The 24,716-nt window shown below is 34.4% G+C and overlaps 2 protein-coding genes and 1 pseudogene across 4 annotated transcripts; 1 reads left to right on the top strand and 2 right to left on the bottom strand.

Annotated features, from left to right (window-relative positions):
• Nucleotides 1–3,775: 3,775 nt before the first annotated feature.
• CCT (RNA polymerase II transcription mediator) lies at nt 3,776–17,323 on the top strand. Its single transcript, XM_090307079.1, has 14 exons — nt 3,776–3,916; nt 4,076–4,156; nt 5,290–5,470; nt 6,549–6,608; nt 6,826–6,931; nt 7,432–7,500; nt 7,650–7,703; nt 7,799–7,906; nt 8,842–8,991; nt 9,075–9,422; nt 9,517–11,918; nt 12,588–15,155; nt 15,463–15,796; nt 16,477–17,323. The coding sequence occupies exons 3-14, from the start codon at nt 5,343–5,345 to the stop codon at nt 16,930–16,932; spliced, it is 6,783 nt and encodes a 2,260-aa protein (XP_090163205.1). The 5' UTR covers nt 3,776–3,916; nt 4,076–4,156; nt 5,290–5,342; the 3' UTR covers nt 16,933–17,323.
• Nucleotides 17,324–18,434: 1,111 nt separating this feature from the next.
• Nucleotides 18,435–23,225, bottom strand: LOC120075716 (Calcium-dependent lipid-binding (CaLB domain) family protein). Of its 3 annotated transcripts, none has more exons than XM_090307084.1 (6): nt 20,908–23,225; nt 20,347–20,439; nt 19,242–19,307; nt 19,023–19,158; nt 18,788–18,929; nt 18,435–18,700 (listed from the first exon to the last, which is right to left on the bottom strand). In XM_090307084.1, exons 2-6 carry the CDS (start codon nt 20,411–20,413, stop codon nt 18,539–18,541), a joined length of 573 nt encoding a protein of 190 aa, XP_090163210.1. In that variant the 5' UTR covers nt 20,414–20,439; nt 20,908–23,225; the 3' UTR covers nt 18,435–18,538. The 3 variants fall into 3 exon arrangements, with proteins under 3 accessions (XP_090163210.1, XP_090163212.1, XP_090163215.1); XM_090307086.1 differs by having other exon boundaries at nt 18,788–18,926; XM_090307089.1 differs by lacking the exons at nt 20,347–20,439; nt 20,908–23,225 and having other exon boundaries at nt 19,242–19,490.
• Nucleotides 21,333–23,053, bottom strand: LOC150038201 (pentatricopeptide repeat-containing protein At4g30700-like; annotated as a pseudogene).
• Nucleotides 23,226–24,716: the final 1,491 nt, after the last annotated feature.

Here is a 24,716-nt window from a genome sequence, read left to right as displayed (position 1 = left end):
ATTAAATAGACGTGGATGTTTTTTTAGTACAACAAATGCCTTGTATGAAATATGAATATTTGAACTTCAAACTTTGAAAAAATTCATAATATATGTCAGTTACATTGTTGTATATATGAAATCTTTTGGTCAATGTCAATAATATCAAATTAATTTTTGTCGTGAAGTAATTTATGGCAACATGATGTCATGTTGTTGGTAGTTTTCTTGACAAATCTTTTCATCCTTTTAAATTAAATAGACGTGGTTGTTTTTTTAGTACAACAAATGTGTGGTATGAAATATGAATATTTGAACTTCCAACTTTGAAAAAAGAAATAATATATGTCAGTTACATTGTTGTATATACGGAATGTTTTGGTCAATGTCAATAATATCAAATTAATTTTTGTCGTGAAGTAATTTATGACAACATGATCTCACGTTTGTTGATAGTTTTCTTGGCAAATCTTGTTTTTTTAGTACAACAAATGCATGGTATGAAATATGAATATTTGAACTTCCAATTTTGAAAAAAGAAATAATATATGTCAGTTACATTGTTGTATATATGGAATGTTTTGATAAATGTCAATAATATCAAATTAATTTTTGTCGTGAAGTAATTTATGGCAACATGCTTTCACGTTTGTTGGTAGTTTTCTTGACAAATCTTTTCATCTGTGTTAAATTAAATAGACATGGTTGTTTTTTTAGTACAACAAATGCATGGTATGAAATATGAATATTTGAACTTCCAACTTTGAAAAAAGAAATAATATATGTCAGTTATATTGCTGTATATATGGAATGTTTTGGTCAATGTCAATAATATCAAATTACTTTTTGTCGTGAAGTAATTTATGGCTACATGATCTCACATTTGTTTGTAGTTTTCTTGACAAATCTCTCATCTTTTTAAATTAAATAGACGTGGTTGTTTTTTTAGTACAACAAATGCATAGTATGAAATAATATTTGAACTTCCAACTTTGAAAAAAGAAATAATATATTTCATTTACATTGTTGTATTTGTGGAATGTTTTGTTCAATGTCAATAATATCAAAATAATTTTTTTCGTTTAGTAATTTATGACAACATGATCTCATATTTGTTGATCGTTTTCTTGGCAAATCATTTCATCTTTTTAAATTCTATAGACGTAGTTGTTTTTTTAGTACCACAAATGCATGGTATGAAATATGAATATTTGAACTTCCAACTTTGAAAAAATAAATAATATATGTTTGTTACATTGTTGTATATATGAAATGTTTTGGTCAATGTCAATAATATCAAATTAATTTTTGTTGTGAAATAATTTATGGCAACATGATCTCATGTTTGTTGGTAGTTTTCTTGACAAATCTTTTCATCTTTTTAAATTAAATAAACGTGGTTGTTTTTTATTACAACGAATGCATGGTATGAAATATGAATATTTGAACTTCCAACTTTGAAAAAATAAATAATATATGTCAGTTATATTGTTGTATATATTGAATGTTTTGGTCAATGTCAATAATATCAAATTACTTTTTGTCGTGATGTAATTTATTGCAACATGATCTCACGATTGTTGGTAGTTTTCTTGACAAATCTTTTCATCTTTTTAAATTAAATAGATGTGGTTTTTTTAGTACAACAACTGCATGGTATAAAAACTGAATATTTGAACTTCCATCTTTGGAAAAAGAAATAATATATGTCAGTTACATTGTTGTGTATATGGAATGTTTTGGTCAATGTTAATAATATTAAATTAATTTTTGTCGTGAAGTAATTTATGGTAACATGATCTCATGTTTGTTTGTAGTTTTCTTGACAAATCTTTTCATCTTTTTAAATTAAATAGACGTGGTTGTTTTTTTAGTACAACAAATGCTTGGTTTGAAATATGAATATTTGAACTTCCAATTTTGAATAAAGAAATAATATATGTCAGTTACATTGCTGTATATATTGAATGTTTTGGTCAATGTCAATAATATCAAATTAATTTTTGTCTTAAAGTAATTTATGTCAACATGATTTCACGTGTGTTGGTAGTTTTCTTGACAAATCTTTTCATCTTTTTAAATTAAATAGATGTGGTTGTTTTTTTAGTACAATAAACGCATGGTATGGAATATGAATATTTGAACTTCAAACATTGAAAAGAGAAATAATATATGTCAGTCACATTGTTGTATATATGGAATGTTTTAGTCAATGTCAATAATATCAAATTACTTTTTGTCGTGAAGTAATTTATGTCACCATGATCTCACGTGTGTTGGTAGTTTTCTTGACAAATCTTTTCATCTTTTTAAATTAAATAGACGTGGTTGTTTTTTTAGTAAAACAAATGCATTGTATGAAATATGAATATTTGAACTTCCAAATTTGAAAAAAAAAATAATATATGTGAGTTACATTATTGTATATATGAAATGTTTTGGTCAATGTCAATAATATCAAATGAATTTTTGTCGTGATGTAATTTATGGCAACATGATCTCACGTTTGCTGGTAGTTTTCTTGACAAATCTTTTCATCTTTCTGAATTAAATAGACGTGGTTGTTTTTTTAGTACAACAAATGCATGATATGAAATATGAATATTTGAACTTCCAACTTTGAAAAAAGAAATAATATATGTCATTTACATTGTTGTATTTATGCAATGTTTTGTTCAATGTCAATAATATCAAATTAATTTTTGTCGTTAAGTAATTTATGACAACATGATCTCATGTTTGTTGGTCGTTTTCTTGGCAAATCTTTTCATCTTTTTAAATTCTATAGACGTAGTTGTTTTTTTAGTACCACAAATGCATGGTATGAAATATGAATATTTGAACTCCCAACTTTGAAAAAAGAAATAATATATGTCAGTTACATTGTTGTATATATGGAATGTTTTGGTCAATGTCAATAATATCAAATTACTTTTTGTCGTGAAGTAATTTATGACAACATGATCTCATGTTTTTGGTAGTTTTTTTGGCAAATCTTTTCATCTTTTTAAATTCAATAGACGTAGTTGTTTTTTTAGTACATCAAATGTATGGTCGTAAATATGAATGTTTGAACGGCCAACTTTGAAAAAAGAAATAATATATGTCAGTTACATTATTGTATATATGGAATGTTTTGATAAATGTCAATAATATCAAATTAATTTTTGTCGTGAAGTAATTTATGGTAACATGATCTCACAGGAAATGAACGTATCGATCATGCACATGTTGTTACCATTAGCTCATACACGTACGTTTTTTTATTTAAGTTATGATTAGATAACTCGGCAATAAAACTGACTATTCTTTCATTCATCAATAGCTCAGAACATCGTGTATTAAATGTCATTCTAATTTATTTATCATGTCAAGAATGTCTTGAGAACCAACATGGATTTAATACCAATTTCTTTACAATGTTATCCCAACTTTTCTTATTAACCTAGTACTTTATTTACACCCTAATAACTTTATATTTTTCACATAAGTATTGTTAAAGTAACATAAGATTATGATTTTACCACAAAAAGAAACTTAACTAAAACACAAAAGTGTCATTACCAATACATTTCCTATTGCATCTGAATAAAATAAAAATAAAAAAGATGTCGAAGAGATTGAATATTGTGGCACAATATTTTGGGATTTTTGCAAAACAGCCCCAGTCCCCATGTTTGAATGACTTAGAAAGTGGTAGCATGAAAAGAGAAACAAAAGTGGATATAGATAGACAAAAATTAAATAAAAATAAAATTAATTTCTTATTAATTACGAGATCGCCCCCATTCTTTCCATTATTCCAGCACAGGGAAGTAACAGAGGCATCGTCGTCGTCGTCGTCATCAGCATTAAGCTGAAGAGTCAAAGCCCTCAAGCCCCGACACCCTTCTTCTCCCCTTAACGAATTCCTCCATTTTTTTTTGCTCTCCAAACTGTAAGCAAGCTTTTTCCTTTTTCCTTTTACATCCTTCCATGGCTTCCAAATCTCGCCCAGTTTCGCCCTCCAAGTGAAATCCCAATATTGTATTTTTCTTTGTTTCCATTCTGGTTTCTCAAAGTCTTCTTCTTTGTTTGTATCTTCTGAATCGTACAGAAAACCCTTGCTCCATTGCGTACTCATACCCAATTATTCACTCCCGGAGGAACCGGCTTGCTTTGTCGAACCTGGGATCAGGTTTTTCCCTAAACCCTAGTTTCCATTTGGGTATATTTATTTCGAATTTATGTTATTTGATTCGATGCGGTTACGTACTCGGTTTATTTTATATGATTTTGAAATTTAGCTCAGATCACGTATCTCTTCCCTTGAAATTTAGGGTTTATAGTAGCTCTTTCTGCACTGTTTATGAGCTTAGTTTTGTTTCATCTATTTGAGGGTAGTTGTCGATATTTATTATTACGGAGGTTCTAGGAGCTGATAAGAGCTTATTAGGGTTTATATGTAGTATAGCTCTGCCAAGTGCCAACAAAGTTCAATGTGTAGGCATCATCTTCGCTCGTACTTTAAAGATATGGTATTGCTGTCTAACATTAATGTGTCATGCTGACCGTGGTTTACTCTTTCAGTCTTAGTGCACGTATGTTATATCAGCATTGTCACTCTACCGACTTATTCTGGATTAAAATTTTAACTGCAAGCTTATGGACTGCAAATTTAGATGGATGGGCTATAGATTGTAAACTTTGACAAGATTTGTTAAATTCTGCCAATTCAGATCACGTCTCAATGTTAAATTTTATTGAGCTGTGTAAACTTGAATATCATGTGATAATCTTTGACAAGATATGTTAAATTTTGGAACCGGGTTTATAGCATATTGGAATATGCAATCATGCAAGACGAATTTGTGACTCATGTTGATTATATAACCCTGCTGCTTTATATTTCCATGATGTTCTATTACCACAAAATTTGTATGCATAAAACTGTTTGTAAGACATATCCAACCCCCTGGATAAGGTCTTCAATCACAAAACATGCATCTTGAGTTTTTTGCTATTAATTGAATTGAACTTGACTATCATTTGAATTGCTCGGCTGAACCTGTATGACTGTATTTGTGACAGGATCCTACACTTCTTCTTCAGCCATTTTGAATTTCAATAGAACTAAGATATTATCCTGGAACATGCGTCTTAAGTTTAGGTTTTTTTGTTATTGATTGAACTTGACAGTCTTGACTAGCTTTTGAATTGCTCAGTTGAACTTGTATGGCTGAAGAATTTGCAACAAGATCCTACATTTTTTCTTCTTCTGTTAGAACTAAGTTACAAGCACACAATATGAATATGGTCTGTTTGGCACAGCTTTATATATCCAACAGATGCTGACGGAAGTATGCAGTTGATGGTTGGGAGAAATGCAAAGGTATCATCCTGCCAGCTGCACTAGTGCAGTTAATAATAGTGCAATAGGTGGGCCATCAGCAAGGGATACTGTCCGAGCTGATTCTTCTTCATTGCCAGCCAATTTCCCCTTAAATTCCAGGTATAGAGGTTTGAAGATTCTTTGAAACTGGGGATGTTTTTTTCTTTGCAAATGACGATTCCATGGCCTTCTTTATATATTCTTCCTGTAACTTCTCTTCTTTTGTTCTCTGCACGGCTTGATCTCAATTTTTCTAATGCATCTTCTAGTCAAGAGTTTTTTCTTTATCAGTTTGCAACTTGGTTAACTGCCGTATAATGGCTTGAGATACATACATTTTTTAGGGAAATCTGCAAATTTTCCATTTCAAGTTCGACTATTAAGTTAGTTACGATTGCTGCCCTCAAATTTCTTTTAATTTGGTCAATTGTACTTTCAAGGCCTTAACTTAGGGGAAACTGCTAATTTTCCGTTTCAAATAACGGGATGTTTATGTTCAAACTAATTAATGAGGGAGAATAGATAAAATTAATCTTATTAATATTATTAATTATTAAGTGGTTTAAGAAACTAAGAAGGAGATTTAATTAATCAATTGAAACAAACTAATAAAAGTTTTTCTTATTTAAGAATACTAAGTAGATTTAATTGAAAATTATTTAGTTTATCAATAATTTTAACAGATTGCACATTGCAAGATGTGGGAGAGATAAAACAAATAAAGGAAATAAAGGAAATGAGAATAGGGGCATGAGGTGGAAAGGTTGAGAGAAAAATTGAAGTACCAAAAAAGAAAAGTAATCGAGTAATTGAGTAATTGAGTATGGTTTAATGTAGAGATTCCAGGAAATGAGTTGTAAAAGTTGATATTTTTAATAGAATAGAGGTTTTCTTTCTTTAGTAAATACCCTAATAAGTTTTGGGAAGCATTTGAAATTCTCCTTTATTTAATTGGTGGGAGCAATTTATTGTTGGATATATTTCCTCTGTTGCAAAATCACGATGCAATATGAATGGTGGTTCTTTGTTTGTTGCTTACAAGATTATGAGCAATCATGGGGATTAGTAGTATGCCTTGCCTGCTGTTCAAAATTTCTATTTCTGGGAGGATATTCTGATTTGCCTAATCTTCTTTACTGTTCTTTTTCACGCTGAATGAATCTTTCCCGAAATCAAATGAATAGTTCTTGATTTACAGGCGGCCAGCTCCACTTACAGCTTACAAGTTGAAGTGCGAGAAGGAGGATTTAAATAACCGGTATCACTTTGCAATATTTTCCGTTTATTATACTTCTTGGTTTTTTTCTTCATGCCAATACTTTGGAAGTTCATTTTCTGAATACTTGTGCAATCTGATTTGCAACATCGGTTGGATGCAGAAGTTTGGGTTGCTGGATTGTATCTATTTAGATTCACTATTTCCTGGGTAGTATTTTCTTTTTCTCACACAGTGGGCCGTTCTCTTTCAATCTTAGGCTAGGGCCTCCCGACTTTCACCCTCAAACTTCAAGCTGTCCTGAGGAGAACCTCACCAGAGAGTATGTGCAGTCTGGATACAGAGAAACTGTTGAAGGGCTTGAGGTGCATCTTTTTTTATCAGCAGATTTAGGCTGAGCTTTTGATAGAGTTCGTCTATGCATAAGTTTTTCCTTGTTTGGTTTTAATGAATATAAGCAATTCAATTAAACATACATTTTGGAGATTCTAATGCATTTCAACATGTTTTCTCCTCTTCTCATTCACTTTCCTTCCATAATTATTGTGGTGGCTTCACTTGACAAAAATCTTTTCTTCATGGATGAAAATTTTATTTCTTAGCTAGATTAAAAGCAATATTTGAGTTTACAGCTTGACCAATGCGTTAAATTTTTACTAACCATTCGACGAGTATTGACTATCCAATCTAATTATGCCTCTTCATTGTATTAAGTGCCTGTTTGACTTATGTTTATAACAATATAATCAATTTAGCTTTCTCCCTACCATTTTATCTAGTTTATCATAAGCTATTTGTCTGTAACAAATTTTGTTTCTTTTGAAAAAGGATCATACAACTTATTTGTCTTTGTTGAGTGTGTCAGGAGTCCAGAGAGATCTTCTTGACTCAGGTTCAAGCCTTTTCTAAGCATCTTGTCATCAAGTGCAAAGATGTATGTTACTCGAATCAATAGCTACCAAATTCCCCTTTGTGTATTGTATACTGAAAATTTTGTTGCTGCCAATAATTTTAATCTGTATGCTTTTTTAAGGTGATCAAATGGTCAGTTGTGTGATAAGAAACCTATTTCTTTCTTTGCAGGCTACAAGAAAACGTCTAAGGGCCATAAATGATTCGCGTGCTCAGAAACGGAAGGTGAAGCTTTCTTCTTGTTCAAGATTTGATAATGATTTTCAAATCATCCATATCTTAATCTCTTTCCAAATTTTCCTTTTCTTATTAAATGACAGGCTGGTCAAGTTTATGGTGTTCCCCTATCTGCTTCTTTGTTAACAAAACCTGGCATTTTTCCTGAACAAAGACCTTGTGGTGAGGATTTTCGGAAAAAGTGGATTGAGGTACTTTACCCTTCTGCATATAGGAGAAAGAAAGGAATCTTGAAAATTGGTTTTAGATACCTGTACTTTCTTAATGTCTGGATTAACAATTTTACAAATTTCATATTATGACTCGATTCTCCTTTTTAGGAAGTTTTTTTTTCCCCAGTTATTTCTGGGAGTATTTTGATTTGCATAATGCTTTTTGTTATTTGATATACTTCAACCGACTTCATTTTTTTAAGAAATAAAATTTACGGTAATTCATAAATTTCAGCTTTTGGGTTAAGTGGTGTCTTAACATGGTATTAGGATAGGATTTCTCATGTTCAATTTTTTGTGACGTTTTCTTCCCCCGTTAATATTGATAATTACTTGTTGGACCTTGTGCTAATTTCCAAGCCATTTAGTCAAGATCCGTTTGCTTTATAGAATGAAGAGTAATTACCGGATTATAAAGTATAAATGGCCACAGATTCAAATTTGACCACCTTCCATTGAATTTGTTCTTCTTTTTCTTGATTTAATATCTCAATACACATCTCTCTTGGTCCGACTCTAGACATTCTTTAGATCCTTTTTCAAACTTGGTCCTATTTGAAGTCAAGAGATAGACATAGAGACTCGGTTGTTTGTAGTGACAAAGGGGGGTGACAACTAAGAAATAAGCTATTATCAGCCAAACATTCTCCAAAATATGTTCCAGAAGAGAGCCGGCTAAATGATCTATGCATAACATCATGATGAATTGACTGTTTTTTGACTGCTACCTAGTATCAGCAAAAATTACTACTGGAAAAATGAATGAAAGATCCTTGGCCCACGTGGCCAGGGGAGTTGAGAAATTAAATTTACTGTAATCTGTCGACTAAAACTTTTGGGTCGGTGGTGTTCTGATAATCGTCAAGCTCAACCACTTCTCTCTTATTTTGATACATTATCTCCTCTTGATGCAGGGTTTATCACAACAGCATAAACGTTTGCGATCTTTAGCTGATAATGTTCCTCATGGGTATAGGAAAAGGGCTCTTTTTGAGGTTCTCATTAGGAACAATGTCCCATTGCTGAGAGCAACGTGGTTCATTAAAATTACTTATCTTAATCAGGTGAATGTGCTTAAATTTTGTAATGGTTATTAAAAGCCATCTTGACAATTTTGAATGTAGCAGTTTATGGTTGTACATTACAGGTGCGTCCTAATTCTGCCAGTATTTCATGTGGAGCATTTGACAAAGCTCAGTTGTCCCGCACAGAATTTTGGACCAAAGATGTGGTTGACTATTTGGAATGCCTTGTGGAGGAATTTTTTTCAAGAAGCAATTCCCATTTGACTCCACCAAACAAAGACCGGTCTCCACAAATGTTTTCTGTTGGATTCACTCATACAAAGGGCGATCCTCCATCTGCAGTCTTTGATGGTGAAGAGCCATCATTACATTTCAAATGGTGGTATGTGGTCAGGCTCATGCTATGGCATCAGGCTGAAGGGCTTCTGCTTCCCTCCCTCATTGTCGATTGGGTGCTGGGACAACTGGAGGTATTAACTCCTAAAATTATTAGGAAGAATATGGAGATATCTTGAGCATATAATTTATCTCTCAATGATTTCATTCTTCTGTTTGTTTTCTCAGGAAAATGATGTTCTTGAGATTTTGGAGTTGCTGCTGCCAATTATATATGGGGTTTTAGATACAATTGTTCTATCTCAGACCTATGTACGCACTCTTGTCAGAATTTCTGTTCGGTTTATTCGAGATTCTTTTCCTGGTGGATCAGATCTAGTAGATAATTCAAGGAGAGCGTACACGACAGCTGCTTTGGTGGAGATGCTTCGCTATTTGGTTCTGGCTGTGCCCGACACATTTGTTGCTTTGGATTGCTTCCCGTTTCCGCCTTGTGTTGTATCACATACAGTTAATGATGGGAATTTTGGGTCAAAGGTACCTGAAGATGCAACGAAACTGAGATATACTTCGGCAGAAATTGCCAGTCCATTCAGAAGTAAAAGTATTGATTTTCAGTATCAATCCTCAGCTTTTGATAATGTTGTTTCATCAATAAGGAAATGTGCCGACAATCTTGCAAAGGCAGTAAACCCTAAATTCCCAGTTTGCAGTGTGGCTAAAGCTGTGCATGCATTAGATAAGTCTCTACTACATGGAGATATTGGAGTAGCGTATAAATATCTTTTCGAAGACTGCTGTAATGGATCCATTTATGAAGGTTGGTTTGAAGAAGTAAGCCCTTGTTTAAGAATGTCATTGAAATGGATCCAGACTGTCAATGTGGCATTCGCTTGTTCAGTATTTTTTCTATGTGAGTGGGCAACATGTGAATACAGGGATTTTTGGAGTGCTGCACCTCGAGAGCTAAAGTTCACTGGTGGGAAAGATTTTTCTCAGGTTTATATTGCCACTAGACTTCTGAAAATGAAAGCCAAAGATCTACAAAGTTTATCTGGACTTAAATTTGAAAACTCAAGTGGACTCAATTCCACAAAGGGTTCTAGCCATCAGAACAGTTTGTTTGGTAGGAAACCAGTTGGTAGTTTATTTGAACCTAAAAGTAGGTTGAAAAAGTTGGGAGGTAATGGTTCATTGGACTTGTTTGAAAGTCCAGGTCCCTTGCATGATACTCTGGTTTGTTGGATTGATCAACATGAAGTGCAAAAAGGAGAAGGTTTTAAGCGTGTTCAGCTTCTCATAATGGAACTTGTACGTGCTGGTATATTTTATCCTCATTCATATGTCAGGCAACTAATAGTTAGTGGGATTATGGATTCCAATGGGCCAGCAGTTGATTCAGATAAAAGAAGGAGACACCAACAAATCTTGAAGCATTTACCTGGAAGATTTATGCGTGCCACTCTGGATGATGGAAAAATTGCACAAGGAGCACAACTTGTAGAGGTTATAAATGTTTACTCCAAAGAACGTCGTCTGGTACTTCATGGGCTCGTATGCGAACAACAAAGCGACATTAGTAGTGCAAATATATCATCCAATAGAAAGCGAAAGATGTGTCCGACCTCTGACAAGGTTTCTAGTTCTGTAACTTCTGTAAATCAATTGAAATCTATTCCGTCATTGTCCAACACAAGCTCTACTAAAAGTGTCAAAAGTGAAGTTGACATTGAAGAGATGAAGGAAGCCATCTCATTTCTTTTGCGGTTTCCAAACAGTTTTTCACTTCCCACAGACACTGGCCTAGATGATACTACAGGGACTGGTAAAAAGTCTTTTGTGTCAGTGTATGGAAAAATAGATATTGGAGAAGCAACACATGGCTGTGAAGATTGTAGAAGAGCCAAAAAACAGAAAGTAAGTGATGAAAGGAACTTGTACCTTCATGGATCTTCACCAATTCCATCAGATGATGAAGATATGTGGTGGGTGAAGAAGGGGCCTAAATCCTCTGAAACATTGAAGGTCGATCCACCGGTAAAGACAACAAAGCCAGTTTCTAAGGGAAGACGCAAGACACAAAGTCTTGCTCATCTAGCTGCATCTAGAATAGAAGGTAGTCAGGGTGCATCAACGAGTCATGTATGTGATAATAGGGTAGCCTGTCCTCACCATAGATCTGGAATAGAAGGTGATGCTACCAGAGGAATAGATGGTAGCAAAATAAGTGGAGATATTGCTTCTATTGGGAAAAGTTTAAAACGTCTTAGACTTACAGAGAAGCGAGCAATTTCAAGTTGGTTGATGACTGCGGTTAAGCAGTTTATCGAGGAGACTGAAAAAACTATCTCAAAAGCTGGCCAGTTTGGTCGGACTTTAACAATTGTTGATGATAGGAATACTATACGTTGGAAGCTTGGAGAAGATCAGCTTTCATCCATATTGTTTTTATCAGATGTATGTAATGATTTTGTTTCAGGGGTCAAATTTCTCCTCTGGTTGCTGCCAAAAGTCCTTATTAGTTCAAATTCTACAATGAACAGCCGGAGGAGCATTCTACTTTTACCAAAGAATGTTGAAAATCAAGTTTGTGAAGTAGGCGAAGCATATCTATTATCATCTCTTCGAAGGTGCACTATCTTTCATGCCTAATGAGTAATGAGTTTCCATAGTATTTTAATAATGATGGAATTATTGGTGAATTTGACTACAGTAATTATTTTTATTGTCCCATTGCATCATTCCATATTTTTCTTAGTTATCATTATTCTGACGGTATTTTGCTTGATCTTTTTGGCCTTCTCTCTGCCTTTTCTTCCTTTGACTTCTGGAAACCTTTCTTGTAAGATGTCTTTATTTCTTTTATCGATCATTGTACATTATATGACCACCATAGGAACTGAAAAACAGAATGAAGGTAAGGTTATTTTTGTTATTTAATTTAGAGGGTCACGTTTCCAACCTGCAAATACCTCTAAGTTGCTGATTAAGTGTAGAATTTAGATGAAATTTCTTGAGAACTTTTTTTTTGGTAATTTTTTTTCCAGTGCATTCCTGACATGCATTTTAGTTGATAAAATACCCATAGATATTCTATAACGTTTTTTTTGTTTCATAACCCACTTCTGCAGCAATTTTTTGTCAATTTGCACGTCTACATGTCAGGTTGTTTAGTTTTTCTCTCCTCGGTTAAGGAGTATACAAGTTTTTCCTGTTTTCTATGAAGTTTTGTCATGGAGGTGCTTCATCAGATATTATGATCCTGTTTATCTCAATGTCTCTTGCCATTGTACTTGCAGATACGAGAATATACTTGTCGCAGCTGATCTTATTTCAGAAGCATTGTCATCCGTAACCCATCGTGCTATGGCTATTATGGCTTCAAATGGACGTATTTCAGGCTCTGCAGCGGTAGTATATGCTCGGTATCTGTTGAAAAAGTATAGCAGCTTGCCTAGTGTCGTTGAATGGGAGAAAAGTTTTAAGGCAACATGTGACAAGAGACTTATTGCAGAACTTGATCCAGGGAGTTCATTGGATGGAGAGTTGGGGCTTCCACTTGGAGTTCCTGCAGGTGTGGAGGATCTTGATGATTTTTTTAGGCAAAAGATTGGGGGTGGTCGACTCTCTAGGGTTGGAATGAATATGCGAGAATTGGTTGGGCGACAAGTTGACGATGCCTTCCACTATTTATTTGGAAAAGATAGGAAATTCTTCAGTGTTGGTGCGCCAAAGGTTCTTGCTGCAGAGAAATCAGATGAGGGGTACCAGATAGCTCACAAAATAATCACAGGATTAATGGAATGCATCAGGCATACAGGAGGTGCTGCTCAGGAAGGTGATCCATCATTAGTGTCTTCTGCTGTTTCAGCTATTGTTGGTAATCTGGGTTCAACTGTGTCTAAGATGGCTGATTTTATAGTTGGAGGCAGCTCGAATATTCCATCTGCTTCTGGTTCATTGGACTTTGCTAAACGCATTTTATCCATTCATGTTACCTGCCTATGCCTACTCAAGGAAGCTCTAGGAGAGCGTCAAAGCCGTGTATTTGAGATTGCTCTTGCAACAGAAGCCTTTTCTGCACTTGCTGGAGTATATCCTTCTGGGAAGACATCAAGGTCTCAGTTTCAATCATTAGCAGATCCCCATGATTCTAACACTCATGTCTTTGGTGATAACTCCAAAGTAATAGTTGGTAGAGCTACAAAAGTTGCAGCAGCTATTTCTGCACTTGTCATTGGGGCAGTTATTCAGGGGGTTTGTAGTCTAGAACGACTGGTAACACTCTTTAGATTAAAAGAAGGATTAGATTTTATTCAGTTTGTTAGGACTACTAGGTCAAATGCAAATGGAAACACCCGTACAATGGGAATGCACAAGATTGAAAGTTCCATTGAGGATTATGTACATTGGTTTAGGTTGCTTGTTGGAAATTGTAGAACTGTGTTTGATGGGTTGATTGTGGAGCTACTAGGAGAGCCATCTATTGTGGCACTTTTTAGAATGCAACGGTTGCTTCCGCTTAGCTTGGTCCTACCTCCTGCCTATTCTATATTCTCATTTGTAGTATGGCGCCCTTTTATCTTGAATTCTGCTGTTTCAGTTCGTGAAGATGTGAATCAACTGTGTCAATCTTTAACAATTGCAATTGGTGATATTGTAAGGCATTTGCCTTTTCGAGATGTCTGTTTAAGGGATAGTCAGGGTTTCTATAACCATTTGATGATAGATACCAGCGATGTTGAATTTGCTGCCATACTGGAGTTAAATGGTTCTGATATCCCCTTGAAGTCCATGGCCTTTGTTCCTCTACGTGCAAGGCTTTTCTTGAATGCTATTATTGATTGTAAGTTGCCAAGTTCTATGTATAATCAAGATGATGGGAGTAGGATATCAGGAGTTGGTGATGGCAAGGGTCAGTATTCTGAGAGAAAAATGAAGCTTCTAGACAGGCTTGTACATGTTTTGGATACCTTACAACCTGCTAAATTTCATTGGCAGTGGGTGGAACTTAGGCTTCTTTTGAATGAACAAGCCATTATTGAGAAACTTGAGACACTTGAGACACGAGATATGTCCTTAGCTGAAGCTGTTCGTTTGGCATCACCAAGTCCTGAAAAGGTTGCTGCTTCTGATAATGAGAAGAATTTTATTGAGATTATCCTAACAAGGCTGTTGGTCAGGCCAGATGCTGCATCTCTTTTTTCAGATGTGATTCATCTTTTTGGCCGCTCTCTTGAAGATTCAATGTTGTTGCAAGCAAAATGGTTTCTAGGAGGTCAAGATGTTCTATTTGGAAGGAAATCAATTCGACAGAGGCTAACTAATATTGCTGACAGTAAAGGTCTATCAACTAAGACCATGTTTTGGAAGCCTTGGGGTTGGTGTATTTCTGGCTCTGATACTTCCTATCTTGAAGAAGGAGAGGTTGTCGAAGAAGGCACAGCTTCTAGAAAGTATAGCCAAAAGTCTGTCCAAATGCTTGACAATGAGGTCTTGCATTCCAGTCAGCAGTTTGTGACTGAAAGGGCTCTTATTGAATTAGTTCTTCCATGCATAGATCAGAGTTCTGAAGAATCACGCAACACCTTTGCTAATGATTTAATTAAGCAGTTGAATAATATTGAGCAACAAATAAATGCAGTTACTTCAGGGACAAGTAAACAAACAGGATCTGTTCCTTCAGGGATCGAGGGCCCTACAAGCAAAGGAAGTAGTCGCAAAATGAAAGGTGGCAGTCCGGGAATGGCTAGACGTTCAACTGGCTCAACAGATTCTCCTCTACCCTCCCCTGCAGCTTTGCGAGCATCAATGTCGTTGCGTTTACAATTAATATTGAGATTACTCCCTGTCATCCTTGAAGATAGGTAAATTTAGAATTGATGTGTACAAAAACACACTCACAATTACTTTTCATAGGAGGTTGGCTTGTGAAAACAGTGTTCCACTGCTAACTATCTTTTGATATTGCCATTTCCTTTTTTATGCGTGATTTGTTAATATTAAATACTGTTTACATTTGTCAACCAGGAGTTTTCTGTTGAAATTCTTTTCTTGCTTGCTGCTTCTTTGTGGTTCTGCGTGGTTTACTAGTCTGCAGCTTTGATATCATTCCAAGTTTTCCATCGGTCAAGTGACATTTTAGTTTTTCCCAAATTTTGTTTCTTTTTTCAGGGAGCCATCAGGACGAAACATGAGACATATGCTTGCCTCTGTTGTTCTTCGTCTTCTTGGCAATCGAATGGTTCATGAGGATGCAAACCTTACCTTTTGTCCCCCCCATAGTTCGATGGTAAAGAAGGAAGTAGAGTCACCTTCCGAAGCTTCATTTGCTGCATTTGCAGATTTGCCAGGTGAAAGTCTTTTTGGTAGGATGTTATTGATTCTACACGGGCTTTTGAGTAGTTGCCAACCGAGTTGGTTAGGTTTGAAGACTGCTGCAAAGTCGACCAATGAAACAAGCAAGGACTCTACTGCTCTTGTTCGTGAACTGGCTGAAAGTTTACAGGTTAGCCCTCAAGTAACCTTATTTTTTCAATCTCGACGTTCTCACAAACAAAACTTTTACTCTCCATAACACACAAACAGAAGAAGAGAAGTGTGAAAGGTGGCAATAATTACATAGTAGACTTCAAATATTCCACTATTTCTAGTCCTATCTTTTCATCCAGTATATTAAACCATTGGTCGTTTTTTCTTCCAATCTCTAATATTTAATTTGGATGTTGGTTCAAATATTTGTTTTATCACCGTATGAAAATATTGTCAATTTACTAGGTTGCTGTATCAACATGCCAGATCAATCTTTTGACTGTTGCATATTTTGTGTCCGTTGAGAAAGGGAAAAAGAGCGTGATATCATAGTTGTCTGCTAGTCCCACGTTATGGATAACTAACAATAGTTGTTTCAATGTCAATAGAGTTTACTGTTACTGTCTAATTTATCAACATGACATTACTCCATGCATCAGTAATGCATTCTTAGCATGAACTGATGTCATGTTGATAAATTAGACAGTAACAGTGTAAATTCTGATCTTTTTCGGATTCTATGAGAAGAGAGTAGTACTGAGCCTGTACCCAAGCAAAATATTATCAGGGATGCTTTTCATTTCACCCACTTGGCAGTGCTTGAAGGAAATCTAATGTCATACTTACGAGTTGTTTTGAATTAATTTATCGACACAGAATGAATTGCACTGCATGCAACTACCTGATATGATTAGATGGCGTATCCAAGCTGCAATGCCAATTCCACTTCCTCCTGGTCGGTGTTTTTTATCTTACCAGCCACCAACAATACATCTTTCTGCCCTTTCTTCATTTCAATCCAGCATTTCCACACCCGGGCATGGTTCTGGAAACAGTAGCATGCCTCAAGGGAGCAAGATATCATCACCGAGAGTTATTTCTAGCGCACCCGGGAAGTCGAAACCTTTGCCACCGCAGCAGGATCATGATACAGAAATTGACCCTTGGTTGCTTCTAGAAGATGGTGCTGGATCAAGTCAATCTTCCAGCAATGCTGCTGTAATTGGTAGTGGCGAACATGCAAATTTCCGAGCATCTTACTGGCTAAAAGGGGCTGTGCGGGTGAGACGGACAGATTTGACATATATTGGCGCAGTGGATGATGACAGCTGATCTCTTATTTACTGATCTTTTTATTTTATTTGGAGCTAGCAAACCCCTCATCAGGTACATTCTCGTTTCCTTTTATTGCCCCACAAATGGCATTGAGATGGTAATCTTGTGCTCATTTGAAGATTAAAAAAAAAAAAAACAAGAGAGATCTGTTTGAGACGGGGAAATTTTTTTTATGGGGCGTGGGGTAATCGTGGAGGTAATTTGAAAAAAATGATGCTCCCACACCATCCATCCTACAGGGTGTCGGCCTAGCTTGGATTCTAACCCTTCAATTGTCCTCCATTTGGAACTGCAGGGTGCGGTTCGGAGGCTTCTTGTATATATAGAGATTAATTGTTTCACTTTCACTGATTTATCCAAATGAGAAAAATCATAATATGATTTGTTAGTTGCATGCTCATTACTCTCCCTCCCTCCAGATAAAGCTTTGCAGCTGTTTATTTTGTAGAGGTATGTTTGGATTTCATTTCTAGCATCATTTTGTGAACTAGAAGACAGCTATTCCTTGCTTGGTTATCTTAACTTACGAATTGAGAGACTTCCTACTGTCATATGCTTCTGTAGGCAGATTAACAATACCACCACGCCCCGGGATTTTCGACATCATTTTTTCAGTTTGCATTTATGCATCTGCTCAGTTGAGTTCTTTGGGGGGGACTTAGAAATAAAAAGCAAAAAAAAAAAAAAAAAAAAAAAAAAAAAAAAAATCAGGAAATTGAAGTTTGGTTATACCGCTTGCTTCTGTGTATATGTATTTATAGGCGGTAGGCCAATGTATTTTTGTGTTATATTTTGTTATTTGTTCTCATTGGACTTCTGAGAATTGTCTTTCAGATTAGATATAAGCTCCCAATTCCATTTACACAACTACTGGAACAGTGTTCTTTTCACTTGATTGAGTATTGGCTGTGCTAGTAAGATTAATTAATTGATATTTCCCTTTCAAATCTATATAGCCAAAATACGAGCTTGATTTAAAATACTTGTTTAGTGTGTTGAGCAATTTGTTGTTGTTTGGATTTGTAGGCTCGTAATGATGAAGTAAAACAAACAGTAGTCTAACGCTTGTTTGTGCATGTATTTTTCTTCTAAATAACTATTTTGTTTTTACTACTTTGTTTGCCTTCTGATCTATTTGTTGATTATATTAATATGAAAAAAGTAAATGATCAAATATTATTTATAAAAAAAATATATTGTATGAATTATGGAATTATGCAAATTTATCGGTTTTAAAAAGAATTGTAGAGATTTCTAATGACCAAATGAGAGTCTGCAATACATGTACTAACTACACTATCAGGTTATTGACTTATTCATCGATACTTCTACACGTCTATGGATTTAACATCGATGTTTTCAGTATATCTTACAAAAAAAAAAAAAGCAACAAAATGTTATTTTTTACAAAACTATATCCATTGATATTAACATTTTATTGCGCATCTTGGGTCTTGCACTTTGATACAATACCATTGAATTAGGCAAAACAATATTGGTTCTGTTAAAATGAATAGTTTAAAGCTTTGAATTCAATATGATCCATCAAATAACAAGGGAACTCATATAAAAACTGAAACTAATCAGGGGCATAAGCATTAATTCACTGTTGCTTTCGTTCACTGGAGGAATTTCTGTGGCCAATGAGATACAGTAACTTTAACCATACAATTCTCCATATGTTCATAATATTGCTGCAGATTGGTTTTCTTTGCAGCTTCCCATCTGCAATGAACTCTCTTTCTTCCATTAGAGCTATTTCTTCCTGAAAAAGTAAAGAAATAGCAGTAACTTACGAGAATAACTATAACTATTGTGATAGATATAAGGAAATTTTGTATATGCATCTTACTTTGGTGAAGAATTTGAATCCTATTTTTATTTCTCCTTTGTAAGTGTCGTCGTCCTCGAGCACCACATTGTATGGAGCTGGCCTAACTTCTATGAATCCTCTTTCATATCCTTCTGAAATTATTCCACGAAGGTGGATTCTGCTATGTTCATGTAAGAGATCAAAAATAAAACTTACAGAAAATTTTTACTCAAAGAAGTGAGCTAAGTATGAAAATTTTACAGAAGATTCATACACGGTTGCGCCGACGGATTCATTGCTCAGTAACTTTGTTTCGATGATTCTGAATTTGATATGAGATATGTTCTTCCAATCAGTTGTTGGGAGTTCAAATGAAAACTTCTCGTTCCAACAAGCGTATTCATGTTTACCTGTGTTCACATAACAAGATCAAATCCCTGATCTTGAAAGCATTAGAAATTACCATAGGAGAAAACGGCAAAGAGGGGCTAACCTGATGATACTTTTGTTCTATGTTCATGATTTCCACATTCTACCATCACGTAATATGCTGGGGAACCTAGAGCATTAACAGATATTTTCAAGCTAACATGCTCCATACCAGATGCTATGAAAATTTGAACATAGCTTACTAGAAGGATCAAAGTTTAATGGTTCGTTCTCCATTCCATGATTGTCAAACTTTTGCCGGATTGGGGACCTCCGATTATACGAAGAATGGGGGTGGAAATAGGGAGAAATTTCTCCCCACTGGCTAAATGGGCCCGATTATTATCATTATTGTTACTATTATTATTATTATTATTATTATTATTATTATTATTATTATATGATACATAAAAACCCTTCAAAATCAAAGGTCTAGGTTATTTTAATACTTAAATTTTAACTTTTCAAATTATGGAGATTAAAGATTTTAATTATATATTTGTACATTGAATATTATTGTTTTTAGGTGAATTGCAATAGATGACATTTTTAGGGCTAATAATGAAGTTTATAGTAACATTTTTAACGAATTGCAAATATAACAAAATCTATCGGCTATCAACAATAGACTCTATTGAGGATAGATTCCTATTAGTGATATTGTCTATCACAGATAAACTCACAGAGCTGAATCTAAATTTTGTTATATTTGCAAATTTCTTTACATTGTGTTATATCTGCTAATATTTTGGGTCTGATTGCGATATTTATAATTGCCCTTGTTTTTATTAAGAAATTTTGTTATTATATTTTTAAAGTGAAAATTGTATTGGAAACCCATTTATATTGAAAATTCTATTAGGTTGAAGATTTTTTCTTTTTTCTTTTATCTTTTAACAAACGGAGAATTTTTCTTACAGGAAACTTGATCCCTACGGGTAATGAATCTCTCGATCCCACAAAACTCAACGAAAAATTTTATGGTGATGAGAATTGAAATAGGGGACCAGAACCTCACCCACACCCATGAACATCTCTAGTTGCTCCCTTAACATGGTCTAAGATTAAAAAAAAAAAATGAGTTGGAGATTTGGATTTTGAACGAGAAAAATGTGAGTGAAAGGCAGAAAGCTTCAAGTGAATAACAAGTCTATAAGAGAAGAGAGTACCAAGTCGATTGGTGTGTCTGATGTCTTTGGCATTGACAAGAAGCACTTCAAGAATTCCGCCCTTCATGAATTATGTATTGGATTGCCTTGAACCTTCATGTAGGAGGCCAAATACGTTAATTCGAAAAAGCAAGAGCAGCAAGTCCAAGTAAATAAAATAAAATAAAAAAATACATAATTTTTTTAGGATTAAACAAAAGGATTCACAAATAAAAGTGCTAATGCTACAACCAGTCCATAAATAGTTAAAGCTTCCATAAAAGCCAGACTAAGTAATAAAGTACCTCGGATTTTTCCCTCCGCCTTCAAGCAGAGGCCAAATACGTATTGAACTTACGATTTTTATAACTTATTGTGATGCTCCTCTACATCCTCTACCATTTTTTCATCCGCCATAAATAGATAGGTTATGTTATGCCATAATGATGTTTCAGGCAAATAAAAACTACTAAGATCATCAATTCCAATGACATTAAAGATAAACTTAGAACATTTAATGGAATTCAATGATCATCAATAACATGGGTACGTTGAAGTTACTAAACCAGTTGTATGAGTTACCTGACAAATTTCCTTGCATCCATCAGTTTCCAATTGGATACAGTAAGAGCTTTGATATGGAAGAAGGGGTCGCAGTAACCAGGACTCCGCAAAGTCGTAAGACTATATTTGACGCCTCCCCAGTGCTGGAAGGTCTAGGAACCTGATGTACGGAAGCTGGCGACTGAAGCCCCAGTGAATGGCAGCCGTAACTATAACGGTCCTGAGGTAGCAAAATCTTTTGTTGGATAGGTTCCGACCCCAACCATCTTCTTGTTGATGTAAATTTTTTGTATTCTAAACATCTTCCTCAATCCCTTTTCCTCTATCAATTTTCTTTACCCCATCTGCATCTTCCCATCTGTTTTCCTGGGCACAAAAGTTGAGTAACATTGCATATTGTTTGGTTTTCAATCAGTGAGCTGTTTACAAAAGAATCTGCAATGTCAGGGCCTATGAGTTAATTTGCAACCAGAAAATAGAGCACCCCAGATTCTTGTATTAGGTTCTACTGACATGTCTTCACAAATTCAACAGCTTCTCTAATTTTTCCTTGCTGAATGAGCATGTACACAATACAAGCATAATGTGCCCCCGTCGGAGCAATGCCATAATTGTCAATCATAGAATGAAACCATATCCAACCTTCCTTTTCCAATCCACACTGAGCACAAGCAGATAAAAGAGAGACGAAGACCACCCCATTAGGCTTTAAACCATAACTTAACATGTCGGAAAATGTATTGAGTGCCTCATTTCCGCAGCCATTCATTCCATACCCTTTAATCATCGCATTCCAACAAATTACATCCTTCATGGAAATCTCGTCAAAAACATGTTTTCCTAGATTTATCCTTCCAAGTGTGCAGTAAAAATCAACCAAAGCTGACATCAAATATGTATTAGAAGAGTACCCACATTTTGTTATATGAGCTTGTATACTTTCTCCCAGCTCCTTAGCACCCAATAAAGAACAAGCATTCATTAGACTTATAAAAGTTATCTCATTGGGCTTTTCATTAGTTGATTGCATGGTTTTAAATGTCTGGATGGCATTAAGTGGATCTTCACCATGAGAGTAACCAAAGATCATTGCACTCCAGGCAATGATATCTTTGTCAACAAGCTCGTCAAATACAAGCTTGGCCAACCCCAAATCACCAAATTTAGCATACATTTGGAGAAGTTCAGTTCCAACTGAATTAAAACAAAGAAAACCACCTTTCAATGCATAGCAATGAACAGCCATGCCAAGTAAAAGTTCATTAACTAGTAATACTGCAGCTATAATATCCAGCATCATTGTTTCGTCTAACTCCAATCCAAAAGACCGCATCCTCGAGACAATTTTAAACACTTTACTAAGACAATTGTTTTGGATACACGCATGAATTATAATTCTCCATGATATCATGTCCTTTTTTCTCATCAACTTCAAAACTCTAATTGATGCCTCAAAATTTCTACATTTTGAATACATATCCATGAGTGAGTTCTGAATGTTAACCATAGAATAAAAATCCCTTCTCATTGAAAACGCATGCAACTCTTTACCTAAAGATAGAACACCAAAATCAGCACAAGCAGGTAAAATGCTTACGATGCTTACTTGGTTTGGTTGAACTCCCTGATTTTGCATCTCTCTGAAAAGATCAAATGCTTCATTATACTGACCATTTTTCACGCAAGCTGAGATCATGGCACTCCACAAAACAACATCCTTATAAGGTATCTGATAAAACAACTTCCAGACGATTCCAATATCACGCATTGAATAAAATCCAAGAAGGGCTGTTGAAACTGCCACTTCTGACTCAAAACCCATTTTGATCACTCCTCCATGCATCACCTCGATCATTGAATTCCAGCTCAATGCGTCAATAGCTCTTATTACGCTCAGCATTGTCACGTGATTTGGCCTATGCCCATTTGAGAACATCATCTTGAAGAAGCCAAAAGCAGATTCCGGCTGACCCGTTCTTACCAAATTGGTGATTTTAGACGTCCAAGATACTACATCCTCTCGTTGAGCATAATATTCAACTGGGTCTTCGTAGTACACTCGTTTTTCGGTTGAAGTAGCATCCATCATGGGACCTATCGTATAGTTTTTTCTATTGGGACTTATGACAAACAGGTTGCGTGCACATCTCGAAAAGCACAACATATATCAGGCGGGAAGAAGGATAAATACGAAATCTTTATTCTGTCTATAATAGATTGAAGATTCTTCCCGAAAGGAAAACCAGCGAAATCTCAGACTGTGAGAATAAGAGAGGAGACTCGCATCACATTCGAACAATTTCTGCAGCTTCTCCGAATATAACAATGCTGTTAACAACTACCAAAAAGGGGGGAAAAAGAAAAGGAAGTTTTATTCGCTAATGTATTTTTAGGTAATTCTTATTTTCTTATCATGATTTAAAACTACAATAATAAAATTATTAGTCAAATTCTAAAAACAAAAATAAACATTTAAAACTATTTTTTTTAGATTTTAAATTTTGGTTTCTGAATGTGGATATAAAATAAATAACAAAACAATAAATCTAGAGATGTAAGAGATATTTGTAGGCTTAATTTTTAAAAACTAAAAACAGATAACCAAGGTCTTATTTGGTATATTTGGTTTTTATTATTATTTTTTTTTGTTTTTAAAAATTAAGTTTACAAATACTACTTCCACTTCCAAATTTAATCATTTTGTTATTTACCTTTTACCAATAATTTAAAAAACCAAGCAAAATTTTGAAAACTAAAAAAAATAACTTTTAAAAACGTGTTGTTATTCTTGAAATTTAGTTAGTTCAACTACTGTATTTAAGAAAATGTAAATCAATTTAAAAATTGAGAGAAAATAGGCTTAATTTTCCACAATCAAAAATAAAAAATGACATGATTACCAAATAGGGTCAAATGATTAACAAACGAGAGTTTATTTAAAACATTTCAATTTTATTTTTAAATAGTATTTTCACTTAGTTTATTTTTCTCTATATATATAAAAGAAATTAATTTATTTGTCAAATAATCAAATAAGATACACTTATCATCTTATTTACGTTAGCATTTAACAACCTACTTAGCATTTCGTTAGTTTAAAGTTAAGTTAGGGACTAATTAAAATTGTTTTACTTTTATAATCCTATGAACCAGATAAACGTTATCTCTAAATTTAGTGGGCCGACCATCTTGCCCAATTGTCTCTTATAATTAACAATTGATACATGGGGTTCGGTGCTCCATAAATAAGGATGGCTATGGTTAAAGTACTTGAGATGAGTCAAAGTTAGATTAGATATAGTCCTATAGTCATAAATTCCATACAAATGACATTTATACTTGGGTGATTTTGTGGTCCATTTTCCAATGATAAGGTTTGAAATAATTGATGTACTATATATATAGGATAAATTGTAAAAATTGAGCTCTCAAATTTATACCGATGTTAGAATTGGACGCTCAAATTTATAATAGTGTTAAAATTGAATTCTCAAGTTTATACAATTGTTACAATTTTTACAATCATGTCAGTTTGAGGATTCGATTTTAATAATGGTAAAGTTTGAAAGTTGACATCTATATGTACTGAAGACCAAGAGATCCGTGATTCAAATCTCCCACTCTTAATTTATAATAATAATAAAAAAAAAGTTTGAAAGCTCAATTTATCACAAGGAAAATATTTAGGTACTATATGGACTTCAACTATGTTTGTGCCAGACAGTTGTATATGAAAATAATATATGGATTAGCCTGCACTTAATCATCTCTTTGAACAATTTAAAATTTGAAAATATAATTGTATGGTTGATTTAATGATGAGACTG

The sequence above is a fragment of the Benincasa hispida genome, chromosome 1 (genome assembly GCF_027475165.1).
Source record: "Benincasa hispida cultivar pf3 chromosome 1, pf3_genome.v1.1, whole genome shotgun sequence".
Lineage (NCBI taxonomy): Eukaryota > Viridiplantae > Streptophyta > Magnoliopsida > Cucurbitales > Cucurbitaceae > Benincasa > Benincasa hispida.
Note: the sequence above shows the minus strand (reverse complement) of the source record. Positions and strands in the feature narration are given on the sequence as shown.